This window comes from Oryctolagus cuniculus, chromosome 17 (assembly GCF_964237555.1).
Source record: "Oryctolagus cuniculus chromosome 17, mOryCun1.1, whole genome shotgun sequence".
Taxonomy (NCBI): Eukaryota; Metazoa; Chordata; class Mammalia; order Lagomorpha; family Leporidae; genus Oryctolagus; species Oryctolagus cuniculus.
Window position 1 is genome coordinate 56,721,531 of NC_091448.1, and position 15,797 is coordinate 56,737,327.

At 47.6% G+C, this 15,797-nt stretch overlaps 1 protein-coding gene and 1 long non-coding RNA gene across 13 annotated transcripts in view; both read left to right on the top strand.

Annotated features, from left to right (window-relative positions):
• LOC127484430 (uncharacterized) overlaps positions 1-6,804 on the top strand; it is a 107,522-nt gene extending 100,718 nt beyond the window's left edge. For both annotated transcript variants that reach the window (XR_007911396.2, XR_011383290.1), the window contains exon 4: positions 5,840-6,804. This is a non-coding gene — a long non-coding RNA (uncharacterized lncRNA). The remainder of the gene's footprint in view (positions 1-5,839) is intronic.
• A 4,867-nt stretch (positions 6,805-11,671) lies between these two features.
• MYOCD (myocardin) overlaps positions 11,672-15,797 on the top strand; it is a 111,077-nt gene continuing 106,951 nt past the window's right edge. For 2 of the 11 annotated variants that reach the window (XM_051825177.2, XM_017348997.3), the window contains exon 1: positions 11,895-12,265. Coding sequence is in view for 1 of the 11 variants with exons in the window: in XM_008270708.4 (XP_008268930.2) it covers positions 12,211-12,265 (55 nt within the window). In the remaining 10 variants the exon portion in view is untranslated. Of the gene's footprint in view, positions 12,266-12,735; positions 12,910-15,797 lie in introns of those variants that run through there. The other 9 variants (XM_008270708.4, XM_070061404.1, XM_070061406.1 and 6 more) reach the window with 9 other exon arrangements.

Here is a 15,797-nt window from a genome sequence, read left to right on the forward strand (position 1 = left end):
ATGTGTGAGTTCTTCAGGGGCACCTGAGGACAAATGCCAGCCCTGCCACACATCACCTAGATGACCTTAGTCAAGTCACTGTATCTGTCTCTAAGCAGGTTTGCCCCTAAAAAAAAGGTTGGGGAGAAATCTATTTTTAAAATGTATTTATTTTTCTTTTCTTTGAAAGGTAGACATTGACACACAGAGAGAGATTTTTCCACCTGCCGGTTCATTTCCCAAATGCACACAACAGCCAGGATTGGGCCAGGCCAAAGCCAGGAGCCAGGAACTCCAGCCAGGTCTCCCACTTGAGTGGCAGGGACTCAAGTACTTGAGCCATCACCTGCTCTCAGGGTGCGCAATCAGCAGGAAGCTGGATCAAATGTAGAGAAGCTGGGACTCCCACCAGCCACTCTGGTATGGAATGCAGGCATCTAAAACAGTGACTTAACCACTGTGCTACATGCTTGGCCCAGGGCAAAAAATTTTGCAGGACTCCTGTCTATATAAACAATTGAAATCACTCAAAATCAGCATGACAGCTCCATCCCGGCAGCCCAATCTTGTGTGATCCTGCAAAAGCATTAACACAGCAGCTAGGAGAAATGATCAGCTCACTAGGCTACCCTCTTGAAACCAAGTCTGGCCCTAGGGCCCAGTAGTCCCATTAGACTCAAGTCCTAGAGCTCATTCGGGCATCTGGTTGACCCTACACAGGGAAGAGGCTAAGGAGCAATCTAAAGGGGAGAAAAGGGAGCAGTGCCCACACCACTACTGACTTGGGCTTAGAGAGTTGAGCCAATACAATACCTCTGGCCTTCAGCGTTCCCAGGCACCACAAGAAAACGTAAAAAATTTCAAGGGAGGTACTTCATGGTACAGGCGGAGTGGTCCCTAAGATATTGTATCTTGGTGGGAGGTCCTGCTTGCTGTGGTTGCTGCAGTCTAAGGACAGTACTTTCTGTGAACCTCTGTTTTACCATCTATAAGATGGGAATTTAAAAAGGTCCTATTTTCTAAGGTTATTGTAAGTATTAGGTAATGTAAGCAGTCATAGTACGTACTAATTATTCACTTAGCATTTAACTGTCTGGATGTCCTTATACACGTGTATGTACCTACAAGGGTACTTCAAAAAGTTCATGGGAAATCCAGATGAAAGATAGGTCTATTCTGGTGAAAAAAATTTGAAGGGCTGGCATTGTGGAGTAGCAGGTTAAACTGCCACCTGCAACTCCAGCACCCTATATGGATGCTGATCTGAGACCCAGCTGTTCCACTTCTGATGCACCTCCCTGCTAATGTGCCTAGGGAAGCAGCAGAAGATGGTCCAAGTGCTTGGGCCACTGCCACTCACATGAGAGACCTAGATGAAGCTCCAGTCTCCTGGCTTTCACCTGGTCCAGGCCTGATCATGGCCATTTGGGAACTGAACCAGCAGGTGGAAAATTCCCTCTCTCTCTCTCTCTCTCACTCTCTGTAAATTGCCTTTCAAATAAAATAAATACATCTTTTTTAAAAAAAATTTGTGAAATCCATGCATAGTGTTTTCATAATATGTTCTTTGTTTTCCATGGATTTTTGAAGACCCTCCATATAAATATGTAAACACAAAATTGTATATTGTGACACAATTCATAGAATTTTTTAATGACAGAGATTTCTGCCAGCATTTAGCACTAGCCCTGTCTAGCAGGTGCAGTGGTCTATGTATTCTCAAAATTGCAGATTAGCAAATGCAAATTCATCAAAAGAAAAAAAAAAGAGGACTGAAAACCTTTAGAAATTATTACTTCTACCTTTACAAAGTTCTATCCAAGCAGGTATTAGTATGTAGTTTTATTTTCTTTCAAATAGAGTAAAAACAAAACTTCAACTTCCAAAATCTAAATGCCTCAAACTGTGTATCATTGTTTCCATATTCCATTATTGTAATCAACTTGAGCATGGGTCACTTTGTATTTACAGTTTCAGTGGAGTTTTTTTTTTTTTTTTTTTTTTTTTTTTTTTTTTTTTTTTTTTTTTTTTTTTGGCAGAGTTAGACAGTGAGAGAGAGAGACACAGAGAAAGGTCTTCCTTCCGTTGGTTCACCCCCCCCAAATGGCTGCTATGGCCAGCGCTGCACAGATCCGAAGCCAGGAGCCAGGTGCTTCCTGCTGGTCTCCCATGCGGGTGCAGGGCCCAAGCACTTGGGCCATCCTCCACTGTACTCCCAGGCCACAGCAGAGAGCCGGCCTGGAAGAGGGGCAACCAGGACAGAATCCTGCGCCCCAACCAGGACTAGAACCCTAGTGCCGGCGCCGCAAGGCGGAGGATTAGCCTAGTGGCCGCAGCGCCAGCCCAGTGGAGTCTTCAGATAGGCTCAGATGCCAGCCCAGTGAAACCTGCTCTTCAGAGCCCCTGACTGCCGCAGCCCTGGCAACAGCCCCGCCCCCACAAAGTAGCACCACACAAGAACAGCCCTGTCAGCTGCAAATGAAAGCCCTTAAAGGACGTTGGATTTTCCACGAGTTTACACTGGCTCTGTTTTATCACAGTAAAAAAGCTACTTCCTAAAGGATCACCATTCACAGTCTCTGGATATATTTGCAAAGCGCTGGAAAATGTAAGAAGCGCTTATCTGCAGGCCAGCGTTGCCTGCGAAAGCCCTGATGAATGCATAGGCATCGTAGCGCCATCATCGTCACAGCTGTCACCATCGGCACCAGCGCGGTCTTCTTTATGCCTCTCCTCTGTTGGGAGTTTACCCTGTGCCAGGCTCCCTCTGCAACTCATAGCGTACATATTTTTCAGATACCGACCGTCTCACGGCTGAAGAAGCCGAGACACAAAGAAAGCCCAGAGAGATTAAATAACCCACCCAGGGTCACACAGGCAGGACAAGGTAGAGCTAAGGAATTGCACTCAGGTTTCCAGCTTTGGAACCCACATGCTTTTGACAGAAAATTCCTTGGTGCTAGTATCGGCCATGCACACAAGACGAGGAATGGCACCCCCAATGGCGTGATGTTTCAACAGCCTTTCCCCCCAAACCCACCCATCTGCAGCCGTGTACATTTCATTGGCTCATCTGGGGTTCGCCTTTGGTCATTTTAAACAAATTTTCTGTCAAACACACTGGAAGACATCCTCGACGCGTGTCTTGAAAGCCTTACACCCATGGTGACCGTTCTTTAGTTTTAAATGATCGTGTAACAAAATCCCAGGTTTTTGTTTTTTTAATGGAATGGGTCAGTATCAAGGTCAGTTCATATTAAAGAATTTGGAGGAAAAGAAAGAAAAGGGGAATTGGCAACATACTCTAAGAAAAGACTGTGTGAGCCAGGAAGCAACTTAGAGATGTTTAAATTTTCCCTGACATGAATACTGACCACCCAGGGGAATTAAAATAAAAACACCTGTCCCAGGGAGGCAGGCAGCGATTCCCGTGGGCACCACACACCAGCAAGCTGGACGGTATCTCTGCTCTGTCTAGAGGGGACACTGGGATGAGTCAGCAGTCCTCTCTCCTCCATCAAGGTCTCACATCAGACAGAGCGCATCTTAAAGTCCTCCCTGGTACGCCAGGAGGATCCCAGAGGAAGCTATGCACAGAAGTGCTTTACGATGTAAACATGCACCTGACCTTGGGGAAAACAAGCCTGAGACTAGTGCGATTGTAGAACAGGAAGCTCCTGAGGGAGAGATGGGGACCACTGCCTGAGCACCGTGTGGGTTCAAGTCTGAAGGATGCCCGAGTCTGTTTCTGAACAGCCAGGCTGTAGGTTAAGTCACAACCATCAAAAGGAAGCTTGCTGCCGAAACACTCAGTGGCTGTTTTCCTGAACTAAATGATTTCTCTCTCTCTCTCTTTTTTTTTTTTTTTTTTTTTTTTTTTTTATGCCTTCTTGCACAGGGTCCTCGAGACCAGTTCCTCAGGGTATAGATGGGGAACGAGCCTCCCACCACAAACTCTCCCCTCTATTATCATAGCTGGTTAACAGCACGTGGAACTTGTCCTTTTCAGACATTCTCACTTGGAATGCACTCACTTTCTTTAACAGTCAGATGTCGGTTTTTAGTACATCCAACTCCCCAAAGAAGTCATATTCTCAGAGAGAGAGAGAGAGAGAGAGAGAGAGACAAACGTCCTCCCCAGACAGGGTCTCCTGGAGCTGCATGCTTTGCTCCCCGACTGCCAGCCCTGGCCGCATGCAGGGCGAAGTGCGGGAGAGGCTGGGTACGCTGGTGAGGGATTGCTGTCCACTCACTTAGTCCTGCTTCCCAGCCCACACCCCTCCCCGCTCCCGCTACACACTGGGGCCGCGCCTCGTCATTCCTCAGCCATAATAGGCATCTGGGTTAATGAGCCGAGGCACGTATGATTTGTAAGGTCACCTGAAGCAGGTCAAGGATTTATGGGCCTCCATTCTGTTTTCTGGGGAGCGGGGGAGATGGCAGGGACGGGTTTGGAAACAGAATGTGACTAGTTGCAAAAAAAAAAAAAAGGGGGGGGGGTGGTGTTCAGAAGGGAAACAAACTGCTAGCTCACACTTTATGAACCAGAAGTGGATTCGTCATCTCTGGGAAGTGGATAATGTTTTTATCAGGCCCTGAATGGAGTGATTCAGAACAAAACAGTCCCCCTAAACCCAGCATCACGCAACCCTGACTCCTGCAGGGAACAACTTCTGTTGTTTTTTATTTTTCACGTTAACCAATTAATCTTTATTTAAAAACTTAATTTCTTATGAAAATACACAGAAACAGACAGAGATTTCCCATCTGCTGGTTCACTCCCCCAAATGCCTGCAGTAGCCAGGGCTGGGCCAGTCACGACCAGGAGCTGACGGTTCCATCCAGGTCTCCCACGTGGATGGCAAGGACCCTAGTACTGGAGCCATCACCTGTTGCCTCTCAGGGTACACATTATTGGGAAGCTGCAATTGAAAGCAGAGCTGAGACTCAAACCCAGGCACTTCAGGGCAGGAAACAGGTGTCCCAAGCCACCTCTTAACCACTGTGCCAAATGCTTGCCCCAGTTTTTATTTTTAACTGACAGGTAAAAATTGTATATGTTCACGGAGTACCATGTGAAGATGGATTAGATCAGGGGAATACTTAAAGGAAGATTACCCTAAAGACACTTGAAATAAATGAAGAACAAGTCAACAAGGGCTGTGGGTAAGGAAGAAGCATGTGGTTGTGGGTCCTCTCACAAGCCAGGAATTGGGGACACTTTTCCTATTCTTTGGAACAAACAAGAAAGTGTTGGGAAAGAGGTGGGCTTGCAGGGAAACTTAATGAAAGGAAGTGGTAAGTTTGGCTTTGTACCTGTTTTGTTCTAAGAGCTCTTGGGAAAGTCAAGCGAAGTAGGTATTCGGATACATAAGTTTAGGGCACAAGAGAAAAATTTCCAGCATACAAAAGATCATCAAACTGGAAATCTGTGTCACACAAAAAAACTTATGCATAGATTTCAACATTTTGGGTACCAAAATAAACTTTTCTTGTTAAAAGCTTTTTTATTTACTTATTTACTTATTTATTTGAGAGACAGAAAGATAGACTGAGACAGAGCTCCATTTACTGGTTCGCTCCCCAAATACCTACAACAGTTAGGGTTGGGCCAAATCCAAAGCTGGCAGCCAGAAACTGAATCCAAATCTCCCACATGAGTGGCAGACACTCTATTCGGGTCTCCCCCATGGATGGCAGAACCACAGCCATTTAAGTAATCACCTGATATCTCCCAGCATCCACATTGGCCAACCCAGGTACTCCAGTGTAGGGTGGGGGCAACTCACTCAACAACTCAACCACTGGGCCACTCACCCCAACTTATCTTTTAATTTCATTTTCCATGAACCTCTTAAAGTACCCTCCGACAGCAATGGAAGGAGCTTTGAAAGGAAGAAAAAAGTCAACCATGTTCAATCCCCAAGAGATTCTAGAAGACAAAGAATGTTACGTGTCTGCTGGATACCTCGGTGATCTCTAGTCATCCTGGCACCTTCCAAGAACACGAAGAAGCAAACACAGTTGAAGAGTTTGCACCATGCACGTCGTCCCTTACCCAATACTGAGTGGCAAGTATGAGTCTCTGCAGCACACATCTCCGTCTTCCTTCCTCTCCACGGCCAGCAAGTCACAGCAGTGAGACCTGAATCCAGTGCAAGCTAACTTGAGCAGTGTCGTTATGTCGTATGGAGCAGGAACAGTGAGAACGGTTGGTTCACATGCTGATACAATGCTCCTTGTTGGTTTCTGGCCTATACTCCTCACCATCCCTCTCCAGTAACAGAAGCAACGACACAGAAAAACAAAGAGGCCTGGCTTTTCCGCACAGTGGCCTGGCCCTCTAGTGTACACAGCCCGCCCCAATGGCTGTAAATCTGAGTTAGAAAATTGTGTTCCCTTTTCCTGGGCAGGAGCTAGGTGGGGAGAAGTGCCCAAAGAGAGAAAAAGGTGAAAAGCATTGCCAGAAGACAGGAAGAAGAGGCTGTGACAGATATTTTCAACTGAAAACTACTTTCTTACATTTGTTTAAATTTAAGTCTTTGTTTAAATTAAGCAAAAGTGTTTTTATATTCACTTTCATGAAAGAAAGCAGGCTATATTAATAGCATGGTTGACATGAGTTCCAGCTGAGATTTCATGACATTAACTAGTACTGGACAATAAAGACTCTGGATTTCTGGTTTGCTGGGAGCTGTGGGTGACCCACCATTAGATTCTTGACCCGTAGGGGTCTCAGACCTTATCTGTCTCATCTTTATATCCCTTACAATGCTAGAACACAGTCTGTGCTTAATAAATATTTCTGGAATTGAAATAAATTAATAGGCTGAAGCTGCATTCCTTAAATAGGTAATTCCTCAAATAGGTTACTTGGTGATATGTAGTTCATCTTCCCCACCAGATTCTTGATAGAACTTCTTGACAGATCAGAGGATAAATTTCATAGCAGAGGACACGATATTGGGCCAGTTGAGGTCTCACTCAGCTTGCAGACATGTACTGTTGGCCCCAGGGATGGATGGACCATTCAGTTAACCAAGCTTAATTTCCAGGCTCCTCTCCCATTCCAGCTTGCATAAGCTCTGTGCATGCAGGGAGAGGCTGGGGGTTTTTGAGAGTTCCCAGTGTTAAGCAGAAGCCAGGATGTAACCAGGAAGCATTTCTATGTTACTATTTCCAGTCAGTTGAAGACTGCATCTTGGGATAAAGGAACTGACTCCCTCATGCTCCTGCTGGTTGTGATTTCATTTCTCATTCTATGTCAATGTCACTCTTGCACTAGACATATTTATAATTTTGCATTATTTGTTAAAGGGCCTGGATAAGGCTCAGATCTTGCAACAGGGATATGCCCCCTGATTTGACTGTATTTTAAAGCATTTACTTTCTATTACTGACAGATGTTCAGAATTTTGAAAACCAGTATGTTTGGGGCTGTCATTGTGGTGCAGTGAGCTAAGCCGCTGCTTGCAATGACAGCACACCATATCAGATTGTTAATCCACTTCCTGATAATGCACCTGGGAAAGCAGCAGAAGATAACCAAAGTACTTGGGCCCCTGCCACCCATATGGAAGACCAGGATGGAGTTCCTGGCTCCTGACTTCAGCCTGGCCCAAACCTAGCCATTGTGGCCATTTGGGAGTGAGCCAACAAATAGAAGTTCCCCCCCCTTTCCCTCTGTGTGTGTGTGTGTGTGTGTGTATCTCCCTCTCTCTCTGTTGTTTTGCCTTTCAAATAAATGAATAAATGCATAAATCATAGAAAAACAGTATTTAACATTACAACCTGAATTTCCAATTTCTTTGAGCTACTGGAGGAAGATATGGCAGGAAGGATCTGTGTTCCCTCCCACATGGTTACCATGAACCATAGTCATGAATGGGTCATGGCTGCCCCACTTGGACAAGGCACCTGCTGTCCCGTTTGTTGCATGTAACCACCTCACTCCTCCATTTCCCTTATCAACTCATTTGAGTTTGCAAACTTGTCTGTGCACTGCATGAATACAGGGCACTTGTGAAAGTGACTTACATAGATTGCTAAAGGCTTTTTCAACAAACACATGAAAGAGGAACAAATACTGCCTGAACTGCTTATGCATCAGAGGTACAAAAGCCAAAAGAGAAAGTAGATGGAAAGGATTGCAGTCTCTCTCTCTCTCTCTCTCTCTCTCTCTCTCTCTCTCACACACACACACACACAGAGAGAGAGAGAGAGAGAGAGAGAGAGAGAGAGGCTCTCCCAACCTGCAGAGGAAAACACCTGACTCGACCATAGTTGACCAGACATGACCAAACTGCCTGTGGTTGTAATTTGTGACACAAGATAGATAACTAAAGGTGGTAAAGCCAAGAAAGTCCTGACACAGTGAAGATACAGGATTGCTTTCCATGATCGTGACTGCCTGCAGGTGTCTGAGGAAGGGGAATTAAAGAAGCAACAGCTGAAGAGCACGCCAGGACCAGTTGTTTTGGACAGTCCACATGCATCTTCTCATTTAAATATCACAGCTCTTGGGAGAGCAAGTATTTCTAGCTCCATATTACAGGTAAGTTATTGCATATCTCAGAGGACTTCAGTAACTCACCCCAGGTCTCTCCTGCCCATAACATCGAAGGCTCATTCTAGAACCCGGGAGGGAAGGTCATGGAGTAGCAAGGCTAGGGGGAAGTGTTGCCAAGAGATCATCAATATTTAGGACACAAGGCAGTGGCGTCTTGAATGCATTAGCCTACTTCTCCCCAATTGTAGCAGCTTGGAACATCCTCTCGAAATTCTACCAGAAAGGAAAAACAAAAAACACAACTCACAGAGGATGTCTTGAACAGAGAGGGCAGAGGATGGTCTTCTATATGAGCATAGTGCAGCCATAGATAGTCCAAGCCATCAGGGGTATAAATCCCAGGGCAGATGCCAACAGCTCCACACTGGGATGGGAAACTTGAGGAGAGATATAATTACCAGCATTTCCTGAACTCAAAAAAAGGAACTACGCTCCCCCTCTAAACACACACACGAGCTCTCCCAGCCTGCAGAAAGCAAACAACTTATTCCTGTCCAATTCAGCCAGGTCATGCAAACCCTTCCATTTGGCTTCAGCTGATTTCATCACTGCATTCAGTGAACAAGTTCACCCTCCGCCAAGTTACTGTGGCTCTCTTCTCAGCCCCAAAGCCCTCTGGAGAAAAATCTGTGTAGCTCTTTCTTCTCTCTTCGAAATGTCGCTCAAAGATTTTGTGCCATACTCCTTATCCCACCGATGTCTTTCCGGCAGAGTCCTGGGGGTACTCCCATTCTCACGTGCCCCTCCGTTCTGCCAGGAGGCTGGGGCTGGACTGAGGACAAGCATGATAGATGGGTATCTCTGTGTGGGAGGTACCTCTCACCTCCACCACATTCATGTCCCAGTGCCAGCCCTCTGAGTATGTGACATCACATGACAAAGGGGAAGGAAGGTAGCAGATGAAATTAAGGTCAGTCACCTACGGATCTAACAATAGAATCTGTCCTTGCCGCAAGGCTAATGTGAACGATGAATGTGGAAGGTGAGACAGGATAAGAACGTAAGGGTCCACTTCTGCCTTGGAAGCTGGAGGAAGAAGCCCCCAGGCAAAGAACAGGGCTGCCTCTAGAAGCTGGAAAAACAGCTCATCTCCTGGAGCCTCCAGAATGGAGCACAGCCCTGCACAGAGCTTGATTCTATCCCAAGAAGACCCATTCTGGACTTCTGCCTTCCAGAACCATGAGATAATAAATGTGTGTTGTGTTGTTGTTCTTAAGCCACTCCCTGTGTGGTAACCATGTGAAACAGGCAAGGTACACACGGGGAATGGGAGTGTGACAGAATCACTGAGTTGCTTGTCCGCACCTGCAAGCAGGTCTCCACTGCCAGAGGACATCATCCCCAAGACGAACAGGAATAGGATCTCTGCATCTTTTCTTTGACACATCAGCTACTATATCGTCTGCCCCTGAAGACCTTATTTACACAAACAGCCTGGTGAGATGCAGATACAGAACTCTGTGTCTTAGAACACACACTGGGACTTGGGTGTTAGTGCTTGTCCTAAGGGGCTGTTGCTCAGGTCCACCTGTCACTGACTGATACTTCAAGAGTTCAGAGCTCTAGATCATAGGCATGGTTATAGGAGAATTGAATAGATGGCATCTGGGGCCCACATTCATAGAAAGTGACAAATAATAGGGTCAGCACTGTGGCGTAGTGGACTAAGCCTCTGCCTGCAGCGCCGGCATCCCATCTAAGCACTGGTTCTAGCTCCTCTTCCCATCCAGCTCTCTGCTTAAGGCCTGGGAAAGCAGTCCTTGGACCCCTGCACCCACGCGGGAGACCTAGAAGAACTCCCTGGCTCCTGGCTTCGATCAGCTCAGCTCTGGCTGTTGCAGCCATTTGGGGAGTGAACCAGCGGATTGGGAGACATCTGTCTCTCCTTCTGTCTGTAACTCTACTTCTTAAATAAATATCTTCAAAAAAATGAAAGTGGCAAATAAATCCAAATTATGTCTGTAGATAGTTTAATGCTTATTTCCTGTGCCACCAGCTATTAAGCTAGCTTCTTGGGGCTTGCATTATGGTGCAAGGGGCTAATCCACCACCTGTGACACTGACATCCCATATTGGAGCCTGGGATTCAGTCCCAGCTGCTCTGCTTCTGATCCAGCTCCCTACTAATGCTCCTGGGAAAGCAGCAGAAGATGACCCAAGTCCTTGGGCCCCTGCCAACCATGTGGCAGACCAAGATGGAGTTCCAGCCTCTGTCTTCCAGCCATTGGGGCCATTTGGGGAATGCAATTGTGGATGGAAGATCTCTTTGTGTGTGTCTCTCCCTCGCTCTCTGCACTCTGCCTTTCAAATAAATACTATATATATATATATATATATAGTGCATTAGCTGTGCACTGACTTCAAGTGCACAGAATGGATTTTCCCCTAAGGAGGGATTCGTGTGCAGGAAAAGATTTTCCAAGCTAAGCTCTGCACAGGACCCCCATCTGGATCCCCCTTATCCTGTAGCCACCATTTACAGGCCAGTAGAGCATCCAGCTCCTGTGCCTTCCTGGCCCCTTTCCCCAGGGAACGGCGGGAGTGCCTTGTCCCGGCTGGTTTTCTAGACGCAGTCACAGATTTGTAAAAAACAAAAACAAAAACAAAACAAAACAAAAACAAAAACCACACACACACACACACACACATACAAAACTTCATCTTTTCATTTTCTCCATGGAAATATATCCACGTCTGTTAACGAAACTACTAACCAGGCATCTTCAAAATGTTTGTGGAACGTGCGAATTATGTAAAACTGTGCCTGGAGTTGAAAACTTTCGGGCACCAGAATCAGTTGAACTTTTCGAACGCCTCTTCCACGAACTTGACAAAGCGCCCTCGGATAACCCGGTCTGTCTGCGCGCCGGGCCCGGCTACGCTCCGAGGAGAGCGAACGCGCGGGGATTCTGCTCCGCCGGGGCGCAGCTGGGATGGGAAATGCCTCTCACCCAGCGTGCGCATCCGTCGCCAGCCTCTGCAGCCGGCGCCCGCGTCCCTGCTCTCGGGCTGCAGAAACTTTGGCGGGGAAGCCCCGGCTGGAGCTCCCCGCGCCGCTGCAGCGCCGCGCAGCGCCCAAGAGCCCCACCGCGTCGCCGCCGGGCTCTCCTTCTTCCTGCGTCTGCTCCCGCCCGGCCGCCCCGTCCCCTGGGCCGTGCCGGCGCCCTGCGCGCCCCAGCCCGCTGCAAAGAGTTAAAAGAGCCCCGGCGCGGCCCCGACTCTCCCGGCGGCCGTGGGTCCCGGGCCCCCAGCTCGCCGCTCCTGATTGGCCGAACGCCTGTCAGTAGTAAAGAGTATCAGATAGCAAACTTGGGACCTTCTTAAAGGCGTGGCGGCGATCTTCGGCGGTCGCGGGCAGCCTATGACATCAGCCAGGAACGCCTGCGATGCCGCCGCTCCTGGCCAACCTCCGAGGAGGAGGAGGAGGAGGAGGAGGGTCCTGCCGGCTAAGAGATAATTAGCCCCGCTCAGCGAGTGGGGGGAGGCGCCAGTTTTCTGGGGGACACTGGCTGCCACTGTGCGCGCTGCTGCCCAGGGGAGCGCACGGACGCTTGCATGAGTGCTGGCGGGTTCGCAGCGGTCAGCTGGGCTCCCGGGAGCCTGTTCCAGGTGGAAAGGAGGGGACGTCGGGCGCAGGGACCAGCGGCTCGCTGCGGCTCAACATGACACTCCTGGGCTCCGAGCATTCCTTGCTGATCAGAAGCAAGTTCCGATCAGGTAGGGCGAAGGTATTGGCGCTCCTAGTTCAGCTCCCTCCTCTGCGAGTCTCTCTCGGCATCCTCTTTCCAGCAAGCCCTGCCCGCGGCTACTTCCACTTTGTTCCCCAAAAGCACGTTTTTTTGAGAAGTGAAGAACTTTACTTAGCTTGGGGGTGGTGGTGTCTCTGATGCCTTCTGTTTTAAATGCTTTGAGTTGTTGGTGACTCGGCCAATCCCGATTTGGTTTATTTTATATTTTCTCTCTATCTGTGAATAGATTCTGGAGGGGGTACCCTCTAAGAGAAGCATCTTTGGGTATGGAACAAATAAGGGGTTACCAGCTTGGGAGGCGTACGGTATCAGTGGTTGTGGCTGAGAAGATGAACCTCATGTTGCGTATTAGGTACAAGGGTCGCTGAAAATGTAGCTAATCCAAACAAATCTATTTCCCAAAAAGAGTCACTTGGGGGAAGTAAAAATAGCAAATTTGGAGCACACCAAGTATTCAAAATGACATCACTTGTAGGAAAGAAGAAAAAAAAAAAGCCCAGTGCCACAAATATTTTTTCCCAAACCATCTGATATTTATAAATGGAGAAATTTTCCCCCAAAGTTCTGTGTTAGTGGCACACAGAGAGACGTCTCAGAGGACACCGAGTGGAGGTGAGTGGGATGGACGCACGGGAGCCGGGATGGATTTTGTGCAGGTGCCCGTGGCAGGGGGCTGGAGACACCTGACTTCTGACATTGCTTTTCAGTGGCTGTGGGTGTCACTTCTGTTTTACAACACAGGGGTATCAATCCGCTCTGTCATGGCCGAACTTGGACGGCCAATCAAGGGCTGTTAGGCCAGGATGCCCATGTTTTCAACACAGCAGGTGTTTGAGGCCCCCATCTTCTGCCGGGCCGAGCTTCTTTCTTTCGTGCTTCTACCTGGGGCCACTGGACTGTGGCTGGGGGACGAGTTGGTTCAAAAAGCGTCTTTGGGGAGGCAAAAGTTTATCCTTCGCTGCTCCTGGGTTTCGATGTCTCAGGGATTGACGGGAGATTTCTTAGGCTCTACACTATTGAAGCAAGTTGAAAACGTTTAGAGTGTAGGGAGCCACGAGCTCTCTCGTGTCCTCGAAGCCCCCCAGGGGGTGAGCCTTGCAGCAAGTGGACACTGATCATGGATGAAGTCCTTTTCCACAACGAGGAGAGGCAGTTGGTCTGTGATTCAGCCAGAGACCTCGCCACTGCTTGGGAACTCGGTCAAAACCGCAAGGCAATGCTGCCACCTTTCTGAAGGAGAGAGGATGTAGCATTGTTTGGCGTGAAAGCTGCATTCATTTCAAATGCTCCCTTGCCAGGTTCATATAGGGGGGTGTGGAGGGGCTGGCTTGGCTCTAAAAGGATTTGGTGATGCACTTGTTGGGAGGCCTGCAAAACAAGACTTATCAAAGGAACCCTTCCTTCAGCTGAAGGGCAATGGAGGAGGAGCAGGCAGAGCATTTTTTCAAAGCCTCCCATTCCCACCTTAGCCGTTTTGTGGAGTCCCAGGGTCTCCCAAGAAGACCCCACAGGCCCAGATCCTGGTGCTTTTGGACAATCTCAGAGTCTCCATTTTTATTTTCTTCTTAAGCTGGTCCAGGTGTTGGTTGTCGTAAGGGAGAGTAGTTTTGGGCAAACCTGCTGTCAATGCAGAAGCAGGTGTGCTTAATCTTCAGGGTTTGATAAGCAAGGGAGCTGGAGCCTGTTACTGGGCCAACTGGTTTGGGCTTCTCAGCTCCAGGGTTGGTAGCCTCCTGAAGACAGAGGAGGAAAAACAAGTGGCGTGTGGAACTTAGAAAGTTCATGATGTTGAGGATGGCGACTGTGCTGTCTGTGGATAGAGCCCACGAGAGCTGCAGGGGCACTGAAGTCTGGCTGACAGTAAGTGAAGCTCCCTCTAAGAGAACTCCGTGCTTTTTTATGTGCCTAGCCATGGGTTTGGAGCGCCTCTTCTTCATTTTGATTTCTCTAACTCCCTCTTGCCTCTCTCCTGTTTTCTTCCTCTCCCGTGAGCCACTCAAACTGTAAAGTAAGCTCCTATAACAGTTTCTAGCTCGTCGTATTTGCTTCCATCGTAGATCCCAGAATTACGTAGTTATAAAAAAAACTATTTCCAAAAATAAATGTAACTCAAGTCTTCTGATTCCAGCCCCGGGCGTTTGTGATAGTGCTTGTTTATAAGCAAGCAGATAACTGCTTTAACTCTGGAATTGACATGGGTTTCTGTAAGCTGTCATGAGCTTGTGATTAGGGGCAGAATCACGCTTACGGGGCAGTGAACTCTGAAAGCTTACATATATGAACGTGTTTAGTGATGTGTTTGAGAATCAGAGCGTCACGGTTGAGCAAGTGGCAATGTATGTGTTGCAGGGAGGGGTTGGTCTCAGGCCGGACCAGTTGGGATGTTAGCAGTCACCTGTCAGCTGGCTGACCTTGACTCTTAGGTAAATTACGTGATTCTCCGCTTCGGCTCACCTTCTCTGATTCATGAGGATGATTATGGGGTTTCTGGGGGAATTAAATGCGATAATGCAAGGAGATCCCACCTGGAACAATGCCTGGCCTTAGTAAGCCCTCATAACATAGTGTTGTGTTATTAATTTTCATGGCAGTGGGGTCCTGGATTGGTTAGTTTCTCTCTTTGTGTCTTGGTTTCTTGATCTGTAAATGTCACAATTGGGCTAAGTGATTTCTCACACCTCGTTGGTAATATTTTACGGTTCTCAGAGATCGGGAACAAGCAAAATTGTGATTGTGCTGCATCGTGGTTGGGCATAAGTAGTAGACAATTTACATAAATGCAACAATTATGCTATTTTTCTGCTGGCCACAGTTTGACAGCTTTTAGCCGTCTGGTATTTAGTCAATATCTGTCAACAATTTTTCTCAAGTAATCCTTACATGCTATAGCATAAGGGCATAGATGTATGTATACACACACACACACACACACACACACACAGGAGCAAAAGGAGAGAGCACTTCATTAATGGATTTTGCTTCTAATGTTGTGTTTCCTTTCATTCTTTCTCTCTGACCCTCCCTTTCAACTCAAACAATCCTAACAAAGACAAATGCTAGTAATTGCCAGGACCCCACCCAGGAGTAGGATTGTGAATTTTAACAAATAAAACCATAGGATCCCCAGTTCAATTTAAATGTGATGTATAACAATTCAGTCGGGGGTCGGGGAGGGAGGTTGTTATATAGCTGTATTTGGGACACGCTTTTATCGGCAACCCAGATTTCATTGGGCACTCTCTATTTTACTTGGCAACAATCTGAGCAGTCTCTGCTCAACATTTGCTGCCCTGTCCAAAAAACCCAACAAGCTTTTTAGATTCTGGATTCCCAAAGACTCCTTAAAATGCAAAACTCTGGGGCCAGCATTGTGGCACAGAGGGTTAAGCCAATGCCTGCGTCCCATATGAGCACCAGTTAGAGTCCCTGCTGCTCCACTTCCACTCCAGCTTTCTGCTAATGTACCTGGGAAAGTAGCCAATGATGCCCAAGAGCTTTGG